At 44.2% G+C, this 22,631-nt stretch overlaps 1 protein-coding gene across 3 annotated transcripts in view; it reads right to left on the bottom strand.

Moving 5' to 3' along the window:
* The window catches only part of KIAA1958 (KIAA1958 ortholog), a 66,861-nt gene that overhangs the window by 31,847 nt on the left and 12,383 nt on the right, over positions 1-22,631 (bottom strand). For 2 of the 3 annotated variants that reach the window (XM_033174026.1, XM_033174025.1), the window contains exon 2: positions 19,159-20,326. In XM_033174026.1, the coding sequence (XP_033029917.1) occupies positions 19,159-20,299 (1,141 nt within the window). In that variant the 5' untranslated portion in view covers positions 20,300-20,326. Of the gene's footprint in view, positions 1-2,640; positions 2,761-19,158; positions 20,327-22,631 lie in introns of all 3 variants that reach the window. The other variant, XM_033174027.1, reaches the window with a different exon arrangement.

The following is a 22,631-nucleotide window of genomic DNA, read 5'->3' as shown; positions in this document are numbered from 1 at the left end:
AGGCGCGGCTTCTGATTGGCTGCAGGAAGCTCCTGCAGCCAATCGGAACCCACGTTGGACGTTCAGGTTCCAAAGAAAATTCGCAAACCGGAACACTCGCTTCCGGGTTTGCGGCGTTCGGAAGCCAAAGCGTTCTGAGTGGCAAGGCGTTCGACTTCCGAGGTACGACTGTATTGCAGAGGTAGCCAGTGTAATGGGCAGGTGCTGCCAGGCTACAACTCTGATCATCCTTAGTCATTGGCCATGCTGGCTGGCAATGATGCAGTCTGGGAGTCCCAACACCATATGGAAGGTAACACATTGGCTACCCTTGATATACTGTATGGCAAGGAAACCTTGCTGCAGGGGAACAACTGTGTTTGCTCCCAGTTCTCTCCAGATCTAGCTTAGGGCAAAGACTCCAAAGAGCATGTGTGCATAGAACTTAGAGGGGCAGGGAGGTCTCTCTGTTTTCATGTTGATTCCCTAGAAAAGCAGCCCCCGCCCCCATTAAAACAACAACAAAATGAGGTTTGCGACTGTACTCTCAGCTTTTCATGCTTCCTGGAAGATTGGGGGGGCATTGTTTTTGTTGTTATTGCTGTTTTATCAAGGAAATACAAATGCTGGCCACAATATAAGCAACCTTATAGTTCTGTTTTGCATTGTGGCTGCTTGGTGTAACAGCTACAGCTGACTCCTTGACAGTATATATATATATATATATATATATATATATATATATATATATATATATATATATATATATATATAAACGACTAGTCACAAAAGTGCTAAAACACTGGTTCTCAGCTGGGGAAAGTTAAGATTGTTTGTGTAACAGTCTGGTTTTTTGCAATGACACTTGTTTTTGCATATGGATAAATATTATACCTTTTTTTTAAAAGACCATTGTTATTTTTCACTTTGTTGATCGTTATCAAGTGTTCCCCACCCCCCAAGCTGGCATGATTGAAAAATAGAGGAAAATGCTCCAGTAAGCTACATCCCATTTTCTTTGTTCCTTCTCTCCCCCTTAAATCAGGCTGGAAAAGAACCATATTTGTCGGCAAGAAAGAAAATAGAAAATTATCCCTCTTCCCTCCCCACACACAATACTGAATTCATGTCATATTAACAGCAAACTTAACAGCAAACTTTCAAAAGACATGAAGCATCATGGGGAATATACGCTCACACACACACCAAATATGTTTAGGTGCAAGTGATGCATTTTGGACACCATTTAATGCCAACATCTTCTGCACAAGCTCAAAGGCAATGAACAGGAGGTGCACAAAAGCACTCTGGGGCACCACTATTGGGCCCGGTGTCCCCAGTGCTCAGTTCCCCCTCAAGATATGTCTGTGTTACAACTGACTTAAGTGCGTAGTGTTGCTTGCTTCTGCCTAAAGACTATGGCCTGCCTTGTATATGCCTGAAAACTATTTCCCCTTTTGAAAATCTACCATTATATTAGCACCCTATAAGTAGGTTTCATTCCCCGCCCCCATATCAGCACTATAAATACTATATAAGTTATACTAAACTATTTCTATTCACATCTTTGTAAAAAGAATATATTTATATATATATATATTATTTGTTTTAATAAAGTGAATTAACACTGGGGAAAGGTGAGTCAGGATGGTAGCAGTATAGAATCACAACTGATGTGTGTCCCTGGGCACAGGCCCACAGCTTCAAACACAACATGTTCCCATCTCGAGTCCTTTCAAGCCGTGTCTGAAGAAGAGTCATAAGATGCAGACACGATGAAGTTGCCAGGGCCGGAGTGGCTTGCCATGGACTGAGCAGCCTGCTGGCTTAAGTTATTGCAAATCAGAACCAGCTGGTTGCTTTGAGCTTCGGAGAGTGTGCTGCAGCTCTGGTACACGCTGAAGTTGGTCTTCCTACCGGGGATGTTCCCCTTCTCGCACATCGTCTTGACCATCTTGGCCAGCTTGTTTTTACCTAGGGCTTGGCAATTGTACCAATGAAGTGCAGCTAGGTTAACAACCGGCTTGATGGACAAGTAGAAAGGAGCATCCTCGTATCGCATTGCAGGGGGGCGCCTTTGTGCGTACTCCTTGTAGTCTTGCACGGGGCAGGTCTGCGGAGCGTGTTGCGTTGCGTACACTCTGGAGTCCGTGCCCGTCCTCTTGGTTTTGGTGCTCCCATCGCCGCTGTCTTGACCCATCCATTCCAAATATTCCAGCCCTGTCTCTGTCACCCGAAGTCTAATGTCCCCCCATTTGAGGGTGGAGCCGTGGAAGCCGGTACAATGGCCAAACGCCTTGGTGTTGTTAAGCCAGACGAGGTTCAGCAGTCCCTCGGGGTTGTATCGGCTCAGTAGGCCTCTCTTGCGTAAGATAAGCTCATCTGCAAAGGTAAGCTTCATGGACTTGTGTGGCTTGTTGCCTTTCCCTTTGCACCTCAGCTCTATCTGCTTCTGCTTCAGGGCTTCTTGAGACCTCTTGAATTCCTTGTCCCTGGTAATGCTGTATCCATATCGATGCTCCTTGAGATACCTCTCCAGCCCACATTGGTAATTGGCCAAACTATTTGGCTCATATTCCGAACCATCCTTCTGTCGGGCATCGACAAAGAACGACGCTAAGTAAGCATCCAGCTCTTTGCAAGGAATGATGTAGATCTCACGGGTTTCCGAGGGATACTTAGAGATGAGAAACTCCCTGAAGTTTCGAAGAGCTGTCTGGGTACTGCGTATGGTTTTCTCATTTTGCTCTCTGCTCAGTTCTGCAGCTCTCTCATCTTGGTCTGGGAGAGGCAAAAGAAGAGATGGGAACGGAATGAGTTTAGGAGATAACGATTTTTTTCTCAAATTTAAATTTTCCTTTAAAACAAAAGAGGGGATATTAATGTTCACAAAGATTGCAAGTTTATTACGTATTACATACCTGCCATGTTTGGAAAGCCAACTTCAGTTTCACAAATGATGTCTTTAAGGATATGAAAAACTAACTAGTCACTGGCTCACATTTTTTTGTGCCAGGAGATTTTGTAATGGGTGCAGGGTGGTATCTGAGATTTGAGTTGTTCTGCATTTTGGAAGAAGCTAGAAAATACAAAAACTCTCCACTGTTCTGTGCAGAGGCCCAATTAAGAAAGGTAATCCCCATTCTCAAACCATTTCATTTGTGAAACCAGAGGTTGTGCTGGTTCCAACAACAACACAAAACTAAAGCCACATTTAATACATCGAAAATACTTTTAATGAAATGCGTTTTTCAGCATGGTAAATCAGCTGTCTGTTTCAGCATAATACATATTTGTGCAATATGTCGACGTACACAAAGCAAAATGTTTTAACTGCAGCACAGTTTGCTACAAGTGGCAAAAGTATAGCGATACATCTACAGCAGGAGTGGAAAATCTGAAGCTCTCCAGATGCTACAGGGATCCAAATCCCAACATCCCTGACATTGACCATGCTGGTTGGAGCTGATGGGAGTCCAAGGACACCTGAAAGGCCACAGGTAGAGATGAGGGAGAAATCCAACTGAATTTGCATTTAAAGGCAAACCTACCTAATTCACACTTCCTCCCCAAAAATGGACAAACTAAAACACAGCCACCCTTCATAATTCACAATTTTCCAAATTTTGCAATGCAGTTCTCTAGGCAAATAATGTGTACAAAAATGTAGAAGTGTGTACAGAAATGCATATATTACTGAAAATAACTTATAAAATGCATCATATCAGGCAAAAGGGCATTGCAAAAATATGAATCTGAAGCAAAATTGCATACAAAAAGATGTCTATTAGGAGAATGCACTAAAATGCTGGTGAATTTTTAATGAGGACTATCTATCTATCTATGTCAAACTGAAGTGGAAATGTGGATAACTGGATTTAAGTGAGAATCTGAAAATTGACTAGAATGGGAGAAGACCCAATTTGAGACAGTCTGATGTCATATGACTTCAACATCATCACCTCTCCATACCTTTAGAAAGGAATAGTTTTGTTTTGATTGATTTCAGCCTCTTAAAATGCGACCTGGGTCACCAAATAATAAAGAAGTTCCATGTCAGGCTCTTCCGGTTTTGGTCTGAACCGTGGCGGAGGTTCGGGTTTAAGCCATGGCTAAGTCCAAGAACCACACCACACTCAATCAGTCTCACAAGTGGCACAGAAATGGGCAGTAAGAAACCCAGATCAAATAGATATGAATCTCTGAAGGGGGTTGATCCCAAGTTCCTGCAGAACATGTGTTTTGAAAAGAAAAACAACAAGAAAGGGCTAAAGAAAATGCAGGCCAACAGGGCTAAGAATGCCAAGTGACCACATTGCCTGCAGACGGCAAGAGGGACTGACTTGCTTGGCAACTGACTAGCAATTGTTTTCTTCTTTTCACTCAAGGCATTTTGTATAAATAAAATTGAGTGTAACATGGGGGGGGGGGAGAGAAGTTCCATGTCATATACCTCCCGGAAAATCAGCTTCAGTGAAGCCAGGGAGTTGAAAAGTTTGGGTCTTTCTGATAAGATTTCTAGCACTTCCCTCAATCATGGTTCCTAGCCAAGTTACAACCAGCAATAAGTAAAAACCATTAAAAACCAAAAGCAGTGGATAAATGAGTATAGCTATTACTTCCAGCTTTTTCAAGAACATGTATCCCCTTCGTGCTTCATATTCGCTTAAACATACATTCACCTGTCAGCAACCTTGGCACCAGATTAGGATCATAATTGGGATTTATAGAAGTAAATAATCCACGCCAGCTCATATGTTTAATTCTCCTTTCATATAAATTGTTAACAGACTCCATTTCCTTTGATCATGATCTCTGTTCTTTAACATGCAAACGATTGAGAGAATATGAGTTTTGGTGTGTGTTTGTTACTGTATTATAACTGTGTGATAATCGCATTGTGAAAGGGGTTTCCATTGATTTTTTAACTACTATTACTACTACTAAGACTGGGAATGCAGCACACAGGGAGGGGTGTTTAACCTTATTAGCATTCCACTGTCGTCGCCCCCCCTCGCAAAAAAAAGAAGTTACCAAGGGTGCCAACTTGAATTTTAAAAAATGGGGGAGGGTAGATAAGCCCCACCCCACATAACTGATCACAAGAGGCGATGCACACACACCATTTAAGCAGCAATGCACATCAACTTGGGGAGGGGCGCTCAAATATTTTATGGGGGAGGAGAAGGAACCTCGGCAGCCCCTAGGAGCTGGCTTCCATGGAAGCTGCTGTTAGCCCTTCGATGAAGATTCCATAATAAGGAGACAATTTTGATTAGGACTGCATCATGGGGAAAAGGTTAAAAACCCCTCCCCTGAAACAACGGTGCATTGTCAAAAGGAAAGAATGCAGGCTATGTGCACTAAATGTGCACCTGTCACATCAAAAGTGATGGTCCATTAGCTATTTCTCTGCTCCATTTGATAAAGTCTCCAGTATGCTGGTCTAATCCCACACCAAAAGAACTTGGCCCAATAGAGGCTGCAAGAGAAGAAGGAGGTGGTGGTGGAGGAGGAAGCAGCAGTGCTTTGGGGTCTCCAGTCGTATGAGATGCAGGAGATGAAGTGCATCCTCTCCCCACCCCCCATACAACTAAGAGATCAAGGAAGACCTACCGGTATTTTGGCAATAACAAGGATCAAGAAACACCGCTGGATAGTGACTATGTGGCAATCATACACCTTCCTCCACCTCGCTCTGAGGTATTCTTCATGTGCCAGTGAAGTGTTTGTACTGCTGATCAACTCCCACAAAAGTGATGTTATAAAAGAAGAAAGACCATTCTGACTTGCTCTTCAAGTACCCTGGTTTCCCCAGCAAGAAAGAGGTGTGTGTGTGTGCAGCTGACTTCATGCTCATTGTGAAATGCTGACAGGCATACAATTTGCATGTCAGCTGTTTTGACACGACATCATATTTAATGTTGATCACTGTGACAAGGACTAAATGTTTTCTAAAATGAAATTAGCCCATGCAAATGAATTATGATCAAGGGCTGTGACTAAATGGCTTGAGGAGTTTTATTGTCCTATTTTCAATGCAAAAGAGGCTCTCTGTATTATTATGTATCCATGTCCTCCCTCATTCTGCTGTATGATTCCGTATCTGTTTGAAATATATATAACATCATGTTTTCCAGGAATGAATTCCTTCCGGGTTTTGGTTTGGTTTTAGATGTGGTAGAGGAAACCAGTATTTTCTCCAGTGCTCGGCAAAGGCACTGATTTGAATAAAATATTGGGTGGTGCCCAGGTAAGCCCCACTCCACATATTTAATCATATGGTGTGGTGCTTGTGGCGGAATAATGCCTGGTTCATCATGGGTTAACCTATCACTCCCATGTTAGGTAGGTGTTCCCTGGGAGGCGGAGCTAGTTGGCATTCTAAAAGGAGGGGGAACAACCTTGAAAGGCAGTTGGGTGTGGAGGTTTAGAAAGAGAAACTGCGAGGTTAGGCTTTGGGGAATGGGAGAAAAGGCCATTACCATTGCTAAAGCGAAGCAGGAAATATTATAACTGAGCTGAATTATATAAGAAGATTTGTACCAGTAATAACCCAAGACATCCATGTTTTCAAGTTACCTAATAAAGTTAAATGTGCTTAAACGTTCGCTGACTGTGGCAGTGTATCAGTACCTTAAGAGGTGTGACTAAGAGGAGAGAACAAAGCTTTCCTGTGGAAGAGGAAACTGTTTGCTTATTCTCCTGTCATACAGAGAGGGCTGGACAGTGAAGCCAAGTGTGCCACTTATTTGCCTAAAGGGAAGGCAAACTGCAGTAGTTGGGAACCCTGGTAGGGAGATCCCATAGGTGGCAAGAGGTTTTCAAACGTAAAGCACTGAGGTACCCCAGAGACAACTCCCGTATGAACACTGAAGGATTCATCCTAGTTGTCAGTGAAACTTAGGGAGAGTCACGGTTGGGGAAGTATCTACAGGGGAGGGAATAGGATCCCTCAAAGTGCTCTCCACCCCTTCACCTGCAGCTGACTGCCTTGTCCCAAATCACTTGGGAAGACAGGTGAACAAATGCCAGTGTACTGGAAGCAGCAGAGATCACCAGTGTTGAAGCAATGATTCTTCAACATCAACTTCATTAGACTGGTCATGTTGTTCGGATGCCTGATTAACTGTCTTCCAAAGCAATACTCTGTTCCCAACATAAGAATGGTAAGCGTTATGCTGGTGGACAACAAAAGAAGAAGAAGAAGAAGAAGAGTTTGGATTTGATATCCCGCTTTTCACTACCCGAAGGAGTCTCAAAGCGGCTAACATTCTCCTTTCCCTTCCTCCCCCACAACAAACACTCTGTGAGGTGAGCGGGGCTGAGAGACTTCAGAGAAGTGTGACTAGCCCAAGGTCACCTAGCAGCTGCATGTGGATGAGCGTAGACACGAGCCCGGTTTAAAGAGGTTTAAAGATGCTCTCAAGGCAAATTTAAAGGAAAAAGGTTTAAACACTGACAACTGGGAATCACTAGTCTGTGAGTGCTCCAAAAGGCATTGTGAACTTTGAAGAAGCACAAACTCAGGACAAAAGGGAGAAACAAGCTAACAGTAAGGCACATTTGGCAAACCCTCACTGTGATCAATTCCTGCCCAGAAACCTATGTCCCCACTGTGGAAGGACGTGTGGATACAGAACTGGCCTCCACAGTAGTCACCTACGGGCACACTGTTAAGACCATATTCATTGAAGGCCATCTTACTCAGCTACAAGTGGTCACCAAAGAAGAAGAAAACACCATGGTGAAGAAGACACTTCCCCATTTCACCTGGGTAGCCTGAAAGACCTGCCTCCATCCCAGTTTAGGAAACCTGAGTAAACAGAGCGGAGGAGGTGGAGGAGGTGGAGGAGCCATGGAGCCCATCAAAAGCCCCAGAGTCTAGCTGGAACTAGGTCACACAAGGAGGGGTTGGGAGATAGTGATCTGTCAAAGAAACAACGAAGGTGACATTGCCATTGCCTTTATTGAACAGTATCCAGGTTGGAGAAGATTGTGAACCAGAGGGAACACAGGGAGAGTTGCCAACCAGTTGCCCCAGCAGGATTTCCGTGCTCAGCAAACAGCAGCTCTGTTTTTAGCACAAGCTCCATGCTAGGAACACCTTCACCGGTTGCATAACTGCCTGTCATAAAGAGATTTTCAAGGGTGCAGGAGCCTACCAGGAGCAGGTAGGTCACAACCCCCCTACAGAGGTCACGGCTACTGGTCATGGGGTGGGTCTCCTCATGTTCAGCACAGAATGGGGGTGTAGGGCAGATCCTGCCCCTGTGGGAGAGTAGCCTGTAAAATGCAAAGGGAGACACAGAGAGAATAATGAACAACAGCAAACAGCTGAAAAACACGGTCCCTGGACTTGGATGCTCAGTTGTTTCGTGAGAAGGACGGAGAGCATGTTACACCTGACCAGGCTAGATTTGGAATCACAGGACTATTGAAGTGGTAGGTGAGTGCTTTCAATGTATGGTGTGGATGTGGCCATGGTCTCCTAATGACAGGTTTATATTCTGGTGGTAGCGTGCTGTGGTTATGAGTGGAGCTACCTCCTGATGTTCTCCTGATGTTGCTGGACTGCAGCTTCCATCACCCCCAATCATTGGTCATGTTGGCTGAGGTTAATGGGGACTGAAGTCCAATGATATGGAGGGTACCATGTTGTTGAAGGCTGAGTTACACTATATCCTATGCTCTGTCATGGTGATGTGGCAGGGCTATCATGGATACTATCCCCCCTCCCACAACCAAAGTCAATAGGAGGGATTTCTTTTTACACCAGGCCTAGGGCTGGTACAAAGTTAAGACATCAACTGGGACATTTCTGTGGATTAAAGGGGTGAGATGTGGTGGCAGTTATGCTCCTTCTTTGTGCTGTCTCCATCCTGCCCATGACTTTGCCCTGTTTCATTTATTCTAAATGGCTCAGTACTGCAATACCTCAAGGACCGCCTCTTTCCATATGAGCCAATCTGGACCCTGAGATCATCCTCTGAGGCCCTTCTTTGTGTGCCTCCTCCTTGAGAGATCCAGACGGCGGCAACCCAAGAACGGGCCCATTTGTGGAGGCCCAGGGATGTTTGGCTGGTGCCTTCATTATACACCTTTAGGCGCCTGGCAAAAACATTCCTCTTTAACCAGGCCTTTAGCTGATTGGCATCTAATGCCCTTTTAAAATGTGTTAGAGAGGGGGGATTATTGGGTTGTTTTTGTTTTTATTATGTATTTTGTGTTTTATATTGTGATTTTATGTTGTGAACCGCCCTGAGACATGAGGGTATAGGGCAGTAAACTACTACTACTACTACTACTACTACTACTACTACTAATAATAATAATAATAATAATTCTACCAGTGTACATTTGACAATGGAATGTTCCAATGGCATAGCAAAGTTTCTGTACTGTAAGATTCTGATACTATGCACTCTCACCTAGGGGTTAACCCCAATGAACACATTGTGACACACTTCAAAGTAAACATGCATAAGAAGGTGCTGAACCCCTGCAATCCTATACACTTGAATTCAGTGGTAAACTCATAATCTGGGGAACCGGGTTCGTGTCTCCACTCCTCCACATGCAGCTGCTGGGTGACCTTGGGCTAGTCACACTTCTCTGAAGTCTCTCAGCCTCACTCACCTCACAGAGTGTTTGTTGTGGGGGAGGAAGGGAAAGGAGAATGTTAGCCACTTTGAGACTCCTTCGGGTAGTGAAAAGCCGGATATCAAATCCAAACTCTTCTTCTTCATGTCCATGTAAACATACATAGGACATTGAGCTCAATGGGGTTAACATCTGAGTAAACATGTGCAGGATTGTTCTGTTAATGTCTCTTCCATCGCTGGTGTCACCGTCTCTATATAAGACATTGATCCTGAAGCTTCAAAAACATTAGTTCTAGAAGAAACCTGTACAATTTCCCACATCACTGACAAATGCCACCTAGTTACATTGCGGGGGGGAGCGTAATCTGCTATACCAACATGAAATTGATCGGCCCCAATGTGATTATTACAATCACAGATTTTCAGACGCTATATTGTGCCAGTCTTCAGAAAATAACTTCTACAAAAATAAGTAAAATTAATGCAAATACTAAATGAATGAATGAATGAATGAATGAGTTCAGTATAGGATGAAGGAACTCCAGTATAGGATGAAGGAGCTCAGAGTGACCATTCTTCAGGGTATTTAACACACACACACTCAACAATTATTTTAGAACTTTCCATGTTGGCAGAATTTTGACTGCCAACGTACCATACCAAAACAGGTTCCTGTCTATGTCTAGACAGTCATCACATTATTATAGCAGCGCTTGTCACAACATAAGTCGCACGGGTTGTGGGTTTCTTAATTCTTGCATGAGGAAAGTGAATGGCAGCCTGCAATGAGGCTATTATGCTATTATGAACTAAGAGTCTCATCAACTCTTCCGACATTAGGAAATATAATATATGCTCTTGGAGCTATATAGCCGCTAGACATGGTTTAGGGATCTGGAGTTTGTTGAGTGGCAGGTTCTGAGTTTAGAAATAATCTTCACCAGAATTAACTGGCTCTTAACCAAGTATGGTTACAATCAGCAGCTGAAGCTGTGGGAAAGGGAAATCCATCTTTAAGAGCGGAAGAGAGATGTCGGGGTTGGTTTTACCAGTAGGCAGTGTGAGCAGCATTCTTCAGGTGGGAGATTTTGCATGCCTTTACAGGGCAAGCAAGCCATCAAATCACTTCGCTTATTTTGCTGGGTTTTGTTTTTTTTACCAACCTTGGGCTGTGTGAAGAGCATCATCTGCAGCTCTAAGCACTAAAAAGTCACCAGTCATTTCTGGGAAGGGCAGGAAGAGGAAGCTAGTTATCCTGTGTTGCAATTCCAGTCTCTGACCCCTGATTGGCCATGACATCCAAGTTACAGCCTTTACATTTACATAAGGAATAGCTATTATTCTGTTGTGTCATTTTATTTTGGAGAAGAGAAAGTCTGAAGGTGACAGACCAGATTTCAAATGGCCTTAACTTCTCTCTTAGATTCACTGACTCTGGTTTACTTACATCCACCAAGAATTTGGCTGGATTCCCAGATGCCAAGTTTCAATAATTGTTTCTATTCTTGCTTGACCTACTTCAATTAATAAATCAGAGCAGAGGCTCATGCTATAAAAAGTTCATTTCCTGGTCTAGCGCACATGACTTGGCTTTTGAGAGACAATGGGCTATTCCGGAGTGTTGCTATTCTGAGGTGTGATACAATCACATATTGAAAAGTTCAGGCTCTGCAATTCAAGTTGATTTGGTGCTCTTGCACAACAAGCCCACACCCCACCCACCCCTTCAAAAAAGTAAAGTTTTTTGTGATAAGCAAAGTAACAGGAAAATGCAATGGAAAGTGTGGGATGAAAATTGCCTGATGTAATGCCTTATAACCTTCTCACAAACCAATCAGAATGAATGCTCAATACACTGGTCAGCATTGAAGAGCCTTAATGCAATGACAGACGGAGCCTGGTCCACTGTCACCCAGTGAGCTTCATGGATGAGCAGGGATTTGAAACCTGGTCTCCCAAATCATAGTCTAACACTCTAACCAATACACCACACTGACTCTCCGTATATTCCAGCACTTATATAGGCAGGATGTCGGTGGCATATTTACGACTTATTATACATTCCTACAGACCATCAATAGTGCAACTTCACAGCAACATGAGACCTGATGCAAGAAATTTTCCTCCCTTTGACTCTGCAGCTTGGAAACAGACTTCTAAGTGATGACATTTACCTGCCTCACCCATGATGTGACATATGACATTGGGGTGGGGCTGGTGGGTGTAATTTTGGGGGAAAGGGCATTGGGAGACAAATTAGGACCCCTAGCAGCAGTGGCCAGGATGCTCCCAGATAGTCCTCTGTAGGGTTGTTAACCTACTTGCTCCAGACAGGATTCTGAGTCCTTGGAATCTCCATGGCAAATAGTTATGCAAGGAGTGAATGCATTCCTAGCATGAAGCTAGTGACATTTAGGGACACTTGTACCTGCTACCCTACTATATATCAATCCACTGCGCAACACAGATGCTTATCTATAAATGTGTTTTCGTATTATCATGATCAGCTGGATAGCTCAATTGACTAGAGCATGGTGCTGATAACGCCAAGGTTGCAGGTTCAATCCTTCTATGGGACAGCTGCATATTCCTATATTGCAGGGGGTTGGACTAGATGATGCTCAGGGTCCCCTCCACAATTCTCCACAATTTTATTATTCTATGTGTTTATCAGTAAAGGGTCTTCCCTATCATCATGCGTTTTAATGATTGCTTCCGTGTTTGGGGGTCGTGCGGACAGCGTCACCAGCGCAATTCCTGATTGGAAGGCTATGGCAGCATTTCCAGGGATGCAGAGGGTGCTGTTTTCCTGTTTTCCTTTATTACACACCACCCTTCATCCAAAAATCAAAGGGTCATTCACAGCATAAAAACACAAAACATTCCAGTTGGGTGCTTTCCCCCTTGCATGTCTTGGATATGGTGGTCATTCTGTCAGTGTATCTCTTGGTCCTGGCATAATACGTATATAGAATTGTTCTGTTAGTGAATTGTCTTGTACCCTTCGTTATTTTACATTTCTCAGTTGTCATGTTATTCACAATCAGCATGGCCTGTTGGTCTGAATAAACTGCGTCAATTCCACTACAGAATGATTCTCCAAAATTCATCATTTCCATCGGGTTTCCCCCCCAATAAATAACCATGAAACATTGTCAAAGGCCTTCTCTGCATCTATACACACCAGTGCCGCTTGTTTTTCATTCCTGACCTCCATATATTCTATAATGTCAATTATATTTCTTATATTGTCTTTCATCTGACAGCCTGGTAAAGTGAATTAATATGGTGTGTCAGCATTGCATAACATGTGGGGAGAAGGATAAGAGGAAGTGGTACTGATTTCAACCTTGTTATAGAGTATATAGCAGGCCTTTTCAGGGGTGTTTCAAATATAAGCAATTTCACTTAAATGCACATTGCCTTGGAACATAACCCCTGCATAAATTGGGAGTTGCCGCTACACTACATGCTTTATCCCTGAATAGGGTAGACACATATTGTTGCCATCGCATCCAGTCTGGCCTTGGTAATGTGATGCTACAACTTTTGTACAGGCCTCCTAAGTAGGGCACTAAACAGAGGAACAAAGAAAAAACAGAATATGCAATAAATATTTTATTACATTAATCATAATAAGCTGTGCTGTATTCCTAACCAAAGAATATTCTTAAATCAACTTTGGAATGTGGTTGTAATTTCAGGTTTAGCGGCACGAAGCCACAAGACTGTAATTAATATAGTAAATCACACTCTGGAGTTTTCTGTAGAACCTGACAGTACTCAGCTGATATATTGCTTATAAGAGGGTCCACATTTCTTATATTATTTTATTGCCAGAGGTAGTGAATCACAGATGCTCTGTTCTGATTTATGTGTTATATCCACTGGAGATGTAAAGATATAACATGTGAGCTATTGCTGTCAGCTTCTAATAGTGCAGAAAGAACCCATGCAAACTGCCAAGGGAATCTCATTTTCATGGTGTTCTCACCTTGGAATGAGCATAGCTACAAAAAGACTACTTTTACATGAATGTTCCTGTTTTCTTTTCAAATTTTGCATCATATCAAGTTTATGACTTTAAAAAAATAATGTGTCTCCCATTCCCCCAACTTGCATTCTTTCTGATTAGGCACAATATGAAAACTTAAAAGCCTCTCCAGTGAATGCTGTTGGCAATTTGGGGTGGGGGAACGGAGTAAAGCCTTGCCAGGAATAAAGGATATCCAAAATCAGGAGCCATTGCTATCAAGATCAGGCAGAGATACTTGTTTGTATCAGCAATTTCTGAATTTCCAGGGGACCTATTATTTATTTTATTTAAAATATTTATAGCATGTCTCTCCCTGTAACAGCTCTAGGCAGTTCACAACAAAAACACAACAACAACAAATCTGGAAGCAGAGCAGTGGGCTACTTTTTCATTAGTCAGCTGAATACCAAAGCTGCACTTTTTCTGGAGTAGATTCTAATCTTTAGTAGGTTTATAAGCCAAGGTTCATAGCTTAGTGGTAGATCATATGGTTTGTATGCAGAAGGTCTGAGGCAAACTGAAGCACACCCAAGTATGGCTTCAAAGGACTCCTGCCTGAAAGTTGAGAAAGCTGCTGTCCATCATTGTTGACAATGTTGAGCTAGCTCAGGGTTTCCCAAACTTGGGTCTCCAGCTGTTTTCTTACTACAATTCCCATCATCCCTGACCACTGGTCCTGCTAACTAGGGGTGGTGGGAGTTGTAGTCCAAAAACAGCTGAAGACCCAAGTTTGGAAAACCCTGAGCTAGATGGAAAAATGGTCTGATGCAGCATAATGCAGCTTCCTACTTTTATATATTTCTTAATTATCTATGCAACCAGCGATGATATATTTATTAACAAAGTTTGCCCTCACTTTGGGGGCTTGTTCGCATTTGAGCTGGATCTCACTTGGAATCCATGTTTTCTCCATTCAAATTTGACTTCATCAGTCCACACACATGTCGATTATGGAAATATATGTCTGTGAATATCCAAAACATGTAAATTGAGAAGCGATGGTATTTGTCTGGTGGTAGTCTGAGTTTCAGAAATTGTGCTAGTGAACATTGGCAATAACCATTACCCTCCTTATCTAATTAACTCTGTACTTGGCTCAGCTTTTCTTCTTCATACATACATGCTACTTGTTGTTAAAGGGCAGTGTTTGTGCATATCCCCAACATAATTGTGTAATGGATATTTTTCAGCTCGTTTCCCCGTTCCCTTCCTCCCAGAATTGTTTCTGGGCCGTTAACAGCACAAACTGAATAATTAAATTCTGGATAGGAGGGGGGAATCACTTCAGATGTTTTTAATTCATCATTTTGAAAGGGAGACATTTACGATAGCCTTACTTTATACTTAATCTGTTTTGCCGTGTGATTTTCAGATGCCTCCTTACTTTCCTGTAATAAATATTCACACTTTTGTTTAAGCCCAAAACTGGCTGTGGGCTTGTTGCGTGATTTAGTTGGGGCTTCATTGTTTGACAGCTATCATAAGCCAGAAGACAAAATGCAGCTGAGTGTGTGTGTGTGTGTGTGTGTGTGTGTGTGTGTGTTTATGTATATCTGTGAATGGAAACCAAAACAAACAGCATATTCATTCACAGCTTAAGTGAGAATGCAAAGACCAACCTTTCTGATTTGTTTTCCCAGAGTTTCAATTAAATCAAGTGAGCTTCACAGGACAGGACAAACCCCAAACAATACAGGAGGCTGGGGAGCAGTGTGTCTGTTTGAATTTCTATGGAGCCAGACTACAGAGCAAGAGGAAAGAAAACAGAAACTTGGCACATAAACATATCTGCTCTAGCAACACCACGCTGTATTGGGTGAGGAAGACAAATACTCTTGATTGTTGGGTATGGGAACAAACAGTTGCGAGGGTGCCATAAGGAAATCCCAGCACACAGAGCTATACATTTTTCTGTCAGTACTTACCGGTACTGGCAGTAATATAAATAGATGGACAGCACGATAGGGGAGGGCAGGAGGAGGGATAAAGCAAAGATCACTAGTGCAAGGAAAGGGCGTGAAGCATACGATTTATAATTCCTTTTCAGCAAATGAATCTGCCAGCAATATCAGCTTTGCAAAAACAAAAACAAAAACCTGAAAGTTAATTGCAGAGGAAACGGTATGCAACAAATGAAATCTGAATTCTTCCCATCTGCCCTGTGAAAGGGATGTCACATATTTTAAATTTTAAGCATTGCCTATTTTAAGCATTCTGACTTATCACAAATCCACAGAATACAATCAGCACTCTCCCAGCTAGTTTTCCTGCCTTCACCCTGCCCAATGAACAAGTACTGTAAGTACTTCAGGGTTTGCAAATGTCCTTTGATTTTGATTTTTTTAAAGGTGTAGAACTAAGGCAGAAAGGTAGCCAGCTGTCCTACTTGACAGAGGAGAGCCTTCCATTGAAAGGTCACCAGAATACAGTCCTGTACAGGGAGTCCTGTATTTGAAGGTCCAGGTTCAGTTTAATAACAAAGAACCATAGGAAGGATGACAAACAGGCCTGGGAGTTGCCCACTAACAGATAGCACAGAAGGCTGAGAGGCACACAAGTATTCCGCAGAAGAGAGAGGAATTTTACTGTGGTTTCTCTTTAAATTGTAGTAATTACTTCTAAATATGCACTTGTGCTTATAAATTAGCACATGCAAATTGGTGTTCCCTTTTGTCTTTTTTTTTTTTTTAGTGTTGCATTTCCTCTTTTTGGGCAGTGTGGAGGTATGCCAACTGACTTGATCTGGTTTTGTAGCTAACTCTGTCCCAATTAGTGGTTAAGAGCGGTAGACTCATAATCTGGGGAACCGGGTTCGCATCTCCGCTCCTCCACATGCAGCTGCTGGGTGACCTTGGGCTAGTCACACTTCTTTGAAGTCTCTCAGCCCCGCTCACCTCACAGAGTGGTTTGTTGTGGGGGAGGAAGGGAAAGGAGAACGTTAGCCGCTTTGAGACTCCTTTGGGTAGTGATAAAGCGGGATATCAAATCCAAACTCTTCTTCTACATTAAAGCCACAAGAGTTTGGACATTTCTCCAACTCATAATGGTGTGCCAGGAGATCATGTTATATTTAGCTCAGCAGCAGAGCTAGGCTCCATTTTTTATGCTGAATGCCCAGTGACCTCTGAACTCCTTTTTTATTTCAAGCAGGGAAAAAGAGAGAGCATCTGATTAATCCACAACAGTGGTTTAATTGTTCATTTGACCACTTCCGTCTGGATGTGACCCTAGCGGCTATCTGCAGAAATTGACTTAGCCAAGAGCTATAAATTCTGTCATGTAAAATCAGAGCCCAATTTGCTGTGGTGGTTGAGAGCTCTGAATCTTAAGTTAAGGTTCTGTAACTTTCTCTGCAACGCATGTATGTTTTGATAATTTGTTTGTTAAGATTTATGCTATAAAAAGCCTAGCCCAGTCCTAGTTCTATCAATCATGCAAGCAAGCAAGCACATTTTCACATCACTTGTGATCAGCAACTGGAATCAAAGACGCAGCTGGCTCTCATGCAATGGAAGACAAAACTTGCGCACCTTTAGTAGTTATTCAGAAGAGGAAATTTCAACAGATGCAGCCTCTGTCGCCCCAGCATGTTCCAAATCACTATCTAGTGGTGCACTCAGAGCAGGACAGGGCTTGCTCTGTACCTGAGGAATGAATAGCAGGAGGGCTGGCTCACAGGGGTCCTCATAAGACCATTCGGTCCGGTTGGGACAGGGCTACAAGATCATTCTGCCCAGAATAAAAAAACTACCCTAACTGTACCACTGATCACATATGTTTGAACATCTTTAAGTATTTCTCCAGCCAACTTGCTAGTTCTGTACACTGCATGCATATTATCATGAAATATTAACTGGGCCCATGTACAAGGCAGAAACCACTTTCCTTTTTAGAAAGAAAGAAAGAAAGAAAGAAAGAAAGAAAGAAAGAAAGAAAGAAAGAAAGAAAGATGTCACTGTTAAGTAGCGCTATGTTGTAAGAACAGCCCTGAAAAGTCCGCAACTAGAGCACCACGATGCGGCACGATAGAGCGATTTTGCGTGTGTGCGAAGGCTGAAACACTTCCGGGTTTGCCGAGTTCGTAACCCGAAAAGACACAACATGAAGCGAATGCAACATGAGGTATACAGAGTCTGGATAGCTCACTAGGCTAGACCCCAAGCTTAAGCCATTGGAGTCCTACATCTACTAATAGACAAAACCGACAAAATTTTGGATTAACATTCAAATTCCAACTTCATTAGTTTTAACATGACAGGGGTTGGTTTTGTTTAATGCATTAATAGTAGCCTTTTGGGAGGGAGTGGGGGACAATGCCAATTGATGTCAGTTACAGCAACCCTTAAGTGCTGCTAGGTTGCACTTACGTTTATACATTGGTATCGCTCAACCCACAGCTTTTGATCTTCAAAAGTCAAAGTATGAGAATGGGAACCTCTTCCTGTATGGTCTCCTCGTTCCTTAAATGAGCTTGGCTGGGATCCTGCTTGGGTTATTATGCCTGAAGTCTGACAAGAGGCTATCACTAGCCTTCTCTGTACGAGCTGTAGAACCCTTTCATTGTGGAGTTTCCTACCAAGTCAGGTTGACTCCCATTTGGCCTTCATGAAATGCAAGGTTAGTCTTTTCTGTTCGGGAACAGAACATCATCATGTTGCAATTTCTGCCCATCACTGCCAGAGGTTGCCCAGGAACTGGCCCTGATAAAAATCCCTCCCTCTCAGAAGGCTCACCTTCTAAAAAACCAGGCATGTGTTCCCCTCAACATAAGAGACAATGTATGATGCTGCAGTGCAGGGGCTTGGCCCAGCCATTCTGCAGAAACAAGCCCCACTGAAACACTGGGACTTACTTCCATTTAGCTGTATTTGACTGTCATGACGCATTGAAGTCTGCACCATGGCATGGTAAACAAACCCCTTTGGCGATCTCTTTGTGAACTACCTTGGCAGGAACCATCATACTGATTCTTTACCGATATGTTAACACATTTTCTTATTTTTTTGATGTGACCTATAATCAGTGCTTTTTTCGGGGGGGGGGGAGGAAGTGCTAGCGCTCACCAACAAGCAGGGGGAGGAACCAGCAAATGGGGGGATGAGGTGTGGCCTCACACCAAGGCTGGGCACTAAGGGCGGGTTAGCTGATTGATGCTCCCTCGCCCATCCACGCACCTACTGGGGCGCTGTCGCTCAGGTGAAGAGGCGCCTGGCTTTGCGAAGGAGGCGGCAGGGCTCTGGGATCCTGTCAGAGCATAGCACCTTCTTCCTTAAGCTGGGCAAATGCCTCCCAGGCTTGGGGAAGGAGGCGCAATGCTCTGGCAGGGTCTGAGAGCCCTCCCGCCTCCTTCCCTCCCCAAAGGTGGCGGCACTGCATATTGTTGCGTACCCCCAGAGAAAAAGCACTGCCTATAATATGATCCATACTTGCACGCGTGAAGCTAGAACTTTTACCTTCAAATAGAATGTTCTCAAATACCTCGCCCCTCAAAACAACAACAACCCAATACATCATGAGAAGCATTCAAAGTACTGATACCTGGTATTGTCTGTGCCATTGGCTCTGTGGTGATGGCGGAAGCTGTGCTTGAGTGCTGCTGACTGGAGCTGACTTCTGGCTCTGTGCTAGCAGAAGGAGACATTGCTACATCGCTGGGAACCTGATTTGGCACAGGCTGGAGGGCATCTTCTGAGGCTGCTTGCTCCTCTTGCCCAGGGAGTTGCAAGGCTGATAAAGGAATGCTTAATGGCTTGCCAGGATTGGAAGTGCTGGCAGGCATCTGCAGGGCTGCCTGAGGGTTGGCGGCCAGGCTGCTACCAGGCCCTTTACTTGGAGTAGCCAGAGTTACTTTGGGAAGCTTCTGGGAGGAGGCAGAGATGTTCTGCAAATCATATTCAGCAATGAGTGAAGGTGGCGAATGAGGGGCAGATTTAGACGGCACAGGGTAGGAGGCTGCAGGGTGAGTTTTGGGTTTCGACATCTGTGTCAAGGACAACGCGGGGCCGTCGATGCCGCCGGTGATCTCTGCGTTCGCCACAATGTAATAATCCTCGGGGAGTTCTTGCTTGATTTTTTTGACGGGCACATTGCTGCTGTTCTCGTCAATGACCTGAGAATGGGAGGCTGGATGGAACGAGGAGGTGGCGACCGGGGCTGGCCTTTTGCGGGAATTGGTCTGAGATCTTTGAGGGCGAGGTTCAAAGTCGCTATCTTCATCTGTCACTGAGGACTCACAGACCATGTCAAAAAGAGTAGCTTCATCTTCATATTCCTCCACGGTTTCATCTATCTCTGAGGGCTCGCTGCAGTAAGAGAAATCACAGGAGTCTCTGGTTCTGTTGTAGTCCAACTTTGCTTTCCCTGGCCTCCCAGAGTAGCGTTCCACTGGGCTGGCTTGTGTGTCCGAGGGCATTCCCATGAGGCTGGGGCTGTCCGAGTTGAAGCTCCTGTTATCCTGGAAACATACTCTTTCCTGAGAGCCAGCTCTACAGGTTGCTGTCAGAGGCCAGTGATAGGCATGGCCTGCGCTGCAGCCCCACATAGCTGTCAGGTTGCCATGTGAGCCCTCTGAAAGAAGGTGCTTCAGATTTGGAATGAGGGTGCATATGGTCCCGTGGCTGTGGGCCCAGCTGACCAGCTTGGAAAGGTTTTCGGAAGAAGTGTGAAGGCAGTCCTCCATGTTGCAGCAGGCTCAACAGCTCTGTTCCTAGAGGAGACACAAGAAAGCTTTACACAAGAAAGGAACCAAAGTTTGCAGTTGAATTTGACTTCACATTTTACGTGTGTGTGTGTGTGTGTGTGTGTGTGTGTGTGATTTATGTTTTCCTTGCACAAAGAACCATGTAAAATAGTAAATGCAGTTATCAACAAGTTTTAAAAGGTATTTCTCAGCATAGCCATTTACTTCTGCAGAGGTTGTTTTAGTTGGTTAAGCATTTGGATGTAGCAAAGATATTAAGGATCCAATCCATATGTTGTTGTCTCTCTCTCTCTCTCTCTCTCTCTCTCTCTCTATATATATATATATATATGTATGTATATAATGCCCAAGGCTGCAGTCCTATGCAAATTCACTTGAAATCATTGTAGCTTGCTTCTGAGTAAGCATGTTTGGACTCAGGCTGCAATTCATGCTGTAATCAAATGGGCTTAACATGCATCTAACTATGGGCATGACCTAGCTAAGTGAAACAATTTTAGATCACAAATTAGGCAATATATTAGCTCCATATTTGCTCCCTTAAGTGCAGAAACTGATAGGGATCAGGCAGTGGCGGAGCTTCATTCTCCGGCACTGGGGGCGGGGAGAAGGCGGGGGCGGGGCTGGCACACATCCTGGGGGCGTGGTGCACCGCCCAAAGGGGCAGGGGCACGTATACTGGGGGTGCGGCACATGTTCTGGGGGCAGGGTGCCCAGCGCGGGCAGGGGGCAGCCACGATGGAACCCCCCCCCGGATTGCACGAATGGGGGCGGTGCGCTCCTATCGCCCCCACCTTCCTCCGACCCTGGGATCAAGACTCTAGTATGAGGGGTAGGGACTTGAAACCTCTGTCACCCCCTATAGCAGGGCTGCCATATGTCTGGGTTTCCCCCGACATATCCAGGATAGCGTCCAGGTGGAATTTCCAAAAATCACACACGTGTTTGGGGAAACCCGGACACATGGCAACCCACGTTCCTTTAAAATAGCTCAAAAACTTCAAATTTCTTTTGAAGTTCAACAACTTTTGTGTCCGGATTTTCACTTTTTGAAATTTGGCAAAATTTTCAATTCAGATTGAAATGCTTGCAGTTTGCATGTTGGGTGGCAGGCAGAATCCCAATTTGCTATAAGGATTAACCCCCTCTCATGCTACGCTCCATGTGGAATAAGGCAATCCCACAAGTAAAACTTTGGACAGTGTTCTCGAAGCGACTGGCATGAGTTTGGCCAAACTGCGAGAGGCAGTGGAGGATAGGGGTGCCTGGCATGCTCTGGACCATGGGGTCACGAAGAGTCGGACACGACTGAACAACAACAACACAAGTAAAACTGGATACTGGTTATGGCAATGCATTCTAGGGGGGGGGGGGCTTCCCTTGCACAGTTTCCTAGATGGGTGTAAGTAGGTTGCAGTATGGGACATAGCTGACAGAGACCAATAACCCAGGGCCCTAACACTGAGGTCATCAAAGGGGCCAGTTTAGTGCCCGACACAGTGCTGTCCTCAAGTAGCACTCCAGCCATGGTAGTCACCATGAAGGCTTAAATGCTGCCCTCTCCTTTGGCCCTCCTGGATTCTCTTTCTGTTCTCAGAAATGGTGGGCAGGAGCATCTGGTTGCTCCCCCTCCTGTTCGACTTTGCCACCTAGCCATGGAGCAAAGAAAGCCTTGAGCTGTCTTCACCCTTGGCCTCCTGCTTGCATCTGCCATAGGCACACATCGCAATCTCATGAGAGTTCCCTGGCTCCTCAAGAGGCTTGCTGGACTTCTTTAAGAAGAGTTGCATTTCTGCCACCATGGAAATGGGGGCTCCCTGTCCCTCACTTGTGACCTTGAAGGATTCCACAGCTCCTTCAAGGGGCTATGCATGCATTCCTGCCCTGCCATTTCTCCTGATGCATGAGAAGGTGGGACGATGAGATGATCAGGAAAGTGGAGTCAGCATTGGCTCCACAGAGGATGTATAGGCACAGTCCTGGAACAACATTCCTAGATCTCTGCCACTTAAAGTGAATTGCTGCTTTTCACTCCTATTGGGATAAGTGTTGCACCTGGGGATAATGTTGCAGTAGAAGCTGCAGGTGACCATTGAAGGACTGAAGGCAACAGAAGAGTCAAAATGACAACCTCTTATATGGAGAGTGACTTGTAGAAGGACTACCCAATGAAGATCTCACTTTCACTGTTGGGGACACCATGGACAGATGCAATACACAGACACACACACAGACACACACACAGACACACACACACCTCTGCACACCTTATCTATCATAATGAGAACACACTTTGAGAGAACATCATTTT

This window comes from Lacerta agilis, chromosome 16 (genome assembly GCF_009819535.1).
Source record: "Lacerta agilis isolate rLacAgi1 chromosome 16, rLacAgi1.pri, whole genome shotgun sequence".
Lineage (NCBI taxonomy): Eukaryota > Metazoa > Chordata > Lepidosauria > Squamata > Lacertidae > Lacerta > Lacerta agilis.
The sequence above is the reverse complement of the archived record's forward strand: the minus strand, read 5'-3'. Positions and strand labels throughout refer to the sequence as shown.